This window comes from Orbicella franksi, chromosome 15 (assembly GCF_964199315.1).
Source record: "Orbicella franksi chromosome 15, jaOrbFran1.1, whole genome shotgun sequence".
Taxonomy (NCBI): Eukaryota; Metazoa; Cnidaria; class Anthozoa; order Scleractinia; family Merulinidae; genus Orbicella; species Orbicella franksi.
The window spans coordinates 19,646,514-19,652,845 of record NC_138159.1 but is presented as its reverse complement, the minus strand read 5'-3'; the positions used below and the strand labels follow the sequence as shown (position 1 = coordinate 19,652,845).

At 38.1% G+C, this 6,332-nt stretch overlaps 1 protein-coding gene across 1 annotated transcript; it reads left to right on the top strand.

The window, feature by feature from the left end:
- Nucleotides 1-1,597: 1,597 nt before the first annotated feature.
- LOC145470630 (uncharacterized) lies at nucleotides 1,598-5,612 on the top strand. Its single transcript, XM_081454438.1, has 2 exons — nucleotides 1,598-2,213; nucleotides 3,022-5,612. Exons 1-2 carry the CDS (start codon nucleotides 1,988-1,990, stop codon nucleotides 3,369-3,371), a joined length of 576 nt encoding a protein of 191 aa, XP_081310564.1. The 5' UTR covers nucleotides 1,598-1,987; the 3' UTR covers nucleotides 3,372-5,612.
- The last annotated feature ends 720 nt before the right edge of the window (nucleotides 5,613-6,332 follow it).

Genomic DNA, 6,332 nt, shown 5'->3' with positions numbered 1-6,332 from the left:
TTTCTGAATTTTTCACAGCTTGTAATAAGAAATTTAATACCGATTTAAGCGGTCAGCGCCTAAACATTTTGTGATCGACAATTTGCGAAAGATTTCGAGGCAAATGTCCTATGGTAATTTCTCGCTACACTGAAGATGAAGAATTGTTTTTTCATTTAATTTAGGTGCAGTGAATTTGATCTTTGTTCAGTGAATCTGCACTGGATCACTGATTGTTTGCTTTCTCACTCAGTGGAGCCGAAGAATAAACAATTTGAACAAACTTTAAACCTGGAAACCATGAGAAAGAGCTGTCAAATTTTAATAGAAGGATCCTCAGAGCAAACCATTTCTTATTTTAAACCTCCTCAGTCATAAGGCGTATTAATGTTTGTTTCACTGTGGGATAAGTTCTTCTATCAACTGACGAGGTTGATTAAAAATTTTTAAAACTCATTCTTCAATTTGGCCATGGAAGGTTACGCGGATCAGTGATTCCTTAGATTCTGGTGATAATTCAGTTTCAGACAATCTCCCTGTCTTAAACAGTGGTTTATGTGGTCTCCCCGTCTATTTCTTGAAAATGTATTTGCATGGTTTCGTACTTCGTTTTGCGAGGAACCGGTCCCAGTCATGCAAATGACTTGTTTTACAGACCTTTTTGGTGTAATGTCCAACAATTTTCATCCTTTTACAACTTTGCTTCGTATGATTGTTTCTGCGGGGAAAACGGGGGTTGGGCCACCAATACCGCATTTTAAATCATTTCAAGTCGACGTTTTATGACGAGAATTCGATATGAAAGCTAACGAGGCTCCAGAAGCTTACACTCTCGGAAAGAACTTGCCGAAAGTAATTTCAAATTTTTTTATTACGATTCTTGGGAACAAAATCTCAACCAGCTTTCAATACCCGCCTTGACTATATCCTGAGAAATAAAATACTTAGATTGCTAGGTTTTGGAATAACTTACATTCATCCAAAACTCAAACACTTGCTAGGCGACGTTTTCTGTTCAGAACATAATTATTTATTATTCATCTCGTTTTATGAAAAGTCGAGATCGTTTATCAACACTAAGAGTTTTCTTTTTCAGCGAGGCCACAAACTGGCATTGTCATTCCGCCGAAAATGTAATTAAAATATTAAACATTTCTTCGTTTACTTTCAAAAGAGAGAATGAAAGAGTAAGAGTGAGGTAATTACTGAAAAGAAGCAGCTTATGCAACAAAAAACAATCTAATGTTTTACCTTGAAAAATATTTAAAAAATAGTACCGCATGAAAGTGTCATGGTCACAAACAAGGACTCATTAACAGCTATAGGATCACGCTCTACAACACAATAGGCAAGTACAAAGGTAGTAAAATGGTTTGGAAAATGATGCAAATTGGCAGAACAGAAAATTTTAGTTAAAAGGCCTTCTGAATTGCAGATCAGTTTAATTGGTCAAAAGATAACAAGCCCCACTTCTTCACTAACGTAAAAGTTGGTTTTGTTTTTCACCTCCTGCCAAATTCGTAAGATTCGCACTATATCTAATTTAAGATCTTGTTTTAAGGCGGCGAAAAGAGTTGCGTTCAAAAATTTTGACTTTATCAATTTGTGGTCTGTCTGCGAAAAAAACTCTTTACAGTGGATTCTATGGCGACGAAAGCTTCCTACAAAACATCCTTTTATTGTCTGTCTACTACTGCGGTTTTCGTTTTGCACCTAATATGCATAATTATTTTACGTTTCAACAAGACCAGATCGCTCTTTGAAATGTTAGCAAAAAAGTACTTGCAGACATGATTCGCTCGATATTCTCTACAGTGCTATAATCCAGGAAACACAGCCTTCGTCCAGGAAATTTTCAGGCCGATCCTGGAGTTAAAACTTAGCTAAGCTTCAAGAAGAAGTCTTTTAGTTTTGGATTACATTTGGGGATCAAAATAACAGCGGGCTTGACAGCTCAACCGTCTGGGACCATATTGATTTGACGGTCCCGATTTTCAGAAGAATCAGCATGCTTGTTAAATGCGATTCAGATGTAACTGTGTTTATTTTGAACTTTTCCATCACGAGCACATTTTGCCTTCGACGCGAGTGTAGCAGTCTCAAGCCAACAGTTCTGCTTATTTTGGCGTTATGTGATTGGTGCGCGGTTTTCTTTGGAACTTTTGCTCGTCTGGCAGACGTGTGGCAGTTCCCTTATTGCATCTGCGAGCAGCCTCATGTTCTTTTACAGACAGGTAAAAACGACATTTATTTTGACTTTCAGTTTATTTGATAAGTCTTCCTTATTAATGTTTGTTTCACTGTCGGTGGAATCAGTTCTTAAATCAACTGACGAGGTTGAGTAAAATATTATAAACCTCGTTCTTCAATTTGGCGATAGAAGGTTACGCGGATCAGTGATTCCGTAGATTCTGGTGAAAATTCAGTTTTAGATAACGTCCCTGTCTTAAATGCTGCTTTATGTGGTCTCCCCGTCTATTTCTTGAAAATGTATTTGCATGATTTCGTACTACGTTTTGTGACGAACCGGTACCCAGTCATGCAAATAACTGGTTTTACAGACCTTTTTGGTGTAATTTCCAACAATTTTCATCCTTTTTCAACTTTGCTTCGTGTAATTGTTTCTGCGGGGAAAACGGGGCTTGTCCCATCAATAGCGCATTTTAAATCGTTTTAAGTCGACATTTTATGACGAGAATTGGTTGTGAAAGCTAATGAGGCTCCAGAAGCTTACACGCTCGGAAAGAACTTGCCGAAAGTAATTTTGAATATTTTTTTTATTACGATTCTTGGGAACAAAATCTCAACCAGCTACTTACAATATACGCCTTGACTATATCCTGAGAAATAAAATACTTAGATAGGTTTTGGAACAACTTAATTTCATCCAAAAATTAAACACTTGCTAGGCGACTATGTCCATGTTCAACATTACCGCCATTTCATTGGCTTGCAACAACAAAATGGCTGCCATGACATCAAGTGAAAACACTTCATAGTTCACAAACCTGGTAGCTCATTTTTCACATTTTCTTGTCGCAGGTGTCTTCATTCTCAACATCATCGTCCTTACACTCAACACGGACCTGTCAGATACAGCACCCGTCACCAAACGTAATTCTTACGTTCAGCTAGTCCTCTTTAACGTTGCAGCTGTCATTCTTGCAAAAGAGGTGACGGAGGGGATTGCGCACGCTTTTGACGTCGTCGGGGGTACCCTGGAGGCAATTCACGTGTTAGGCGTAACGTTTCTCATCAGCGTCTACCGAACAATGTTTTTATCTTTGGACTGTTTGTATCACGCCTATGCGAAACTCAAATACAGCGGTGAGCGTTGCCGGTTCATCGATGATTTACGACGCGGAGACAAGATGATCGTCATCAACATATAACGCCAGAGCAACATCAAGTGATGCTGTCTACTGTCACACATTTCTCACTAATCATGATGAAACTTTCTTGAAGTGACTGAGAGGAACAATTTTTTTGGAGTCAGTGTTGAGTCAACGAAGTTTGTTAGTCTGATTTCCAGTTTAGATATCGACATGGGGCCCCCTTATAGAGCATATGCACATGACGTCATGGCATCCATATTGGTTTTCCAAAACGATGAAACGGCGGCCATGTTAGTGTACTAAACCAATCCTGTGGGAGTTCAGCTCGTTTCTTATCTAAACACTTTATTTTGTTCCAATAATTTTGCATGGCTGCTGGACACGTGAGTGCATACGCTCTCGAGAGAGTCCCAGTAGTTACTGGTCCCGAAAAACTGTTTCTTTATTTTTTGTTTCCCGTTAATACATTTAAGATCTAGATACTAATAGTTTTGAAATTCACACAACAAAAATATCAGGAAATGAACAAGAATGGACTGGTTGTTGAGTTACTACAACTACTATTCCTTAGATTAATATCTTAAAATTCTTAGATCTTAGATTTAAATCTTAATTTTAGATCTTAAATGGCTTCGGGTCCGTTAAGTTACCGAAACTTTCGAGAAACGAACCCCTGGGTTGTCCGAAAGCCGATAAATTTACACTAATTGAACCACGATTCAAAGTTGCTAGTGGTTTTAAAGGAAGACTTTCCCCGGGGGAACTGTACGGATCCGCAAATGATCCCGGACTGCAAATGATCCCCAAGTTGGACCGCAAATGATCCCGGACCGGAAATGACCCCCAAATTGGACCGCAAATGTTCCCGATCAAAAAATAAGGAATGGCATGGATTTATATCAGAGGAAGGTGAGCCATATACAAAAATTATGAACTAAAAAACATGTTTTATCATTTTACAAAAAAATATTCCACAGTTGCTGTTTTGTTCTTCGAACGGTTCAGATCGTTTTCACTGTCAAACCAACAAATGAAAAAAGCTAAGAAATTGTGCTGTACGCTATAGAAGATAACTAAATGAGACACTTCTCCAAGCTTTAGACCTGTGCGTTTCCCCAAACTTCAGAAATTCGTCATAAATGTTTCCCAGAAATTTACAGAGCCCAGTAAGAAAACGCCATGTTGGTATACATCCGTGGTACACCAATATGGCGGCCGGAATATAGTGTAAACATCTGGAACTTACTTTGGCTTTCCAGGCGACTGATTATCAGTACTAAACAAACAAGCATTTACATAAGCACTTTTCCTAATGCTCTAAATTCTAAAAAGGCTCAAAATCATGAGATAAGTTAAAGTATATATTTTTCAACAAACTCGATCGTAGTCTTGTGTCACGCAACCTCCATAACCCTGAAATTCAAAATGCTCTGGTTTCCAAACGAAGCACGCTAATTGTAAACAGATATAAATATACCGCCTCTTATGCCTGATGAGGATAAAAACACGTCACGTGAAGACGATCTATTGAATTAGAAGTCTTAGAAAAACACATACTTGTAAACATTCTCGAAATCCCGGTGGCGATAGTATCAAACATCTATCAAACAGCTAACTTGTCAAAACGAAGCGTAAGCCTTGGCCTTGTTTGGTCATGAAGCTGAACTTCATAATTATAGCTTGGAATTTTGGCTTCTTAGAATACTCAACTAGTCATTTCCGAGGAATTAAAACCAAAATACGACCAAGGAAAAATTAGAAAATAAATTTGTTCAAATTTCCAGTGCTACACACTAGGTGTTTTACAGAGTGTGAAGCATGCATTGTAGGCTTGTGGGTTTACTAAGGTGACAGCGTCTTCCTTAATAGTTGCTTCATGGTTAGATTTTAGTTTAAAACTTAAGACGAGTGGCGTTAATGGCTGATAAAATGTGATTTAACTATAACACCGCAATATCAATGTTTAACAAAGGAGGATATGTAACGTATGTTGCACTGATCATAATTTTACGGAGAATTGCAAAGAAATGCAAGCCAAGTCGTGTTTTGATGATATCCACACAATCCCAGCATCCATGCCATTTGTTATTTTTCCCTCGGGATCATTTGCGGTCCAATTTAGGGATCATTTCCTGTCCATGATCATTTGCGGTCCAATTTGGGGATCATTTGCGGTCCCGGATCATTTGTAGTCCTGGGATCATTTGCGGACCCGTACAGAACTCCAATATGAGAGGGACGGGGATACTAGTTCTTTTCATATTTGAGCTTCTCCTCCCCCCCTCCTCGACACTATCACTGTACATACGATGTTACATGGGTAATGGTAAGATAACTAAATAGTGAGCCATAAAATGTTTGACTGAACAAACTACAGCAATCTTGCACGTCTCTAGATTAATATAGATACCATCTTATTTTCTAACAGGCAATTTGATTCGTTCTTTGATACAAACCACACTGTGATTTGTGTGACACGCGCAAATGCATAACTCACTCACCGACCACATAGCCCTTCCAACCCCCAAGAGTAATTTTTGCTCAAAAATACTCAAGTTAAGAGAACTTTTCGCATTTTATACAAGTCGTAAGTTTACCCTTTTTACACAACACAACACAACAACACTACTTCACCGAAAATAGAGAGAAAGAGAAAAAAAACTCTCTACCACGTTGAAAGTCTGATTTAATTAAATTGCACTTTAACTTGGTGCCACGCAGTCTTCCAAAAAACATTTGAACAGTTCTCATAATTCTACCTTTAAAAGAATGTCATAAAATGCCCATCGAATAAAAATATTAAACTGCTACCGCAAAGACGTAAAAACCGTCCAGAAATGAGAGCTTTTTCGTTTAATTTCCTGGGAACAATTAACTGATAACTTGTCACCTCTAATTGAATTTACTCCCATATAAAAAACAAAAGTGTTAAGTTAAGATAGCAAACATCTCGTGGGAACAAGTGGTGACGATTCGTCAGCTCTAATTGAATTTACTGCCTTGTGAAAAGCAAGAGTG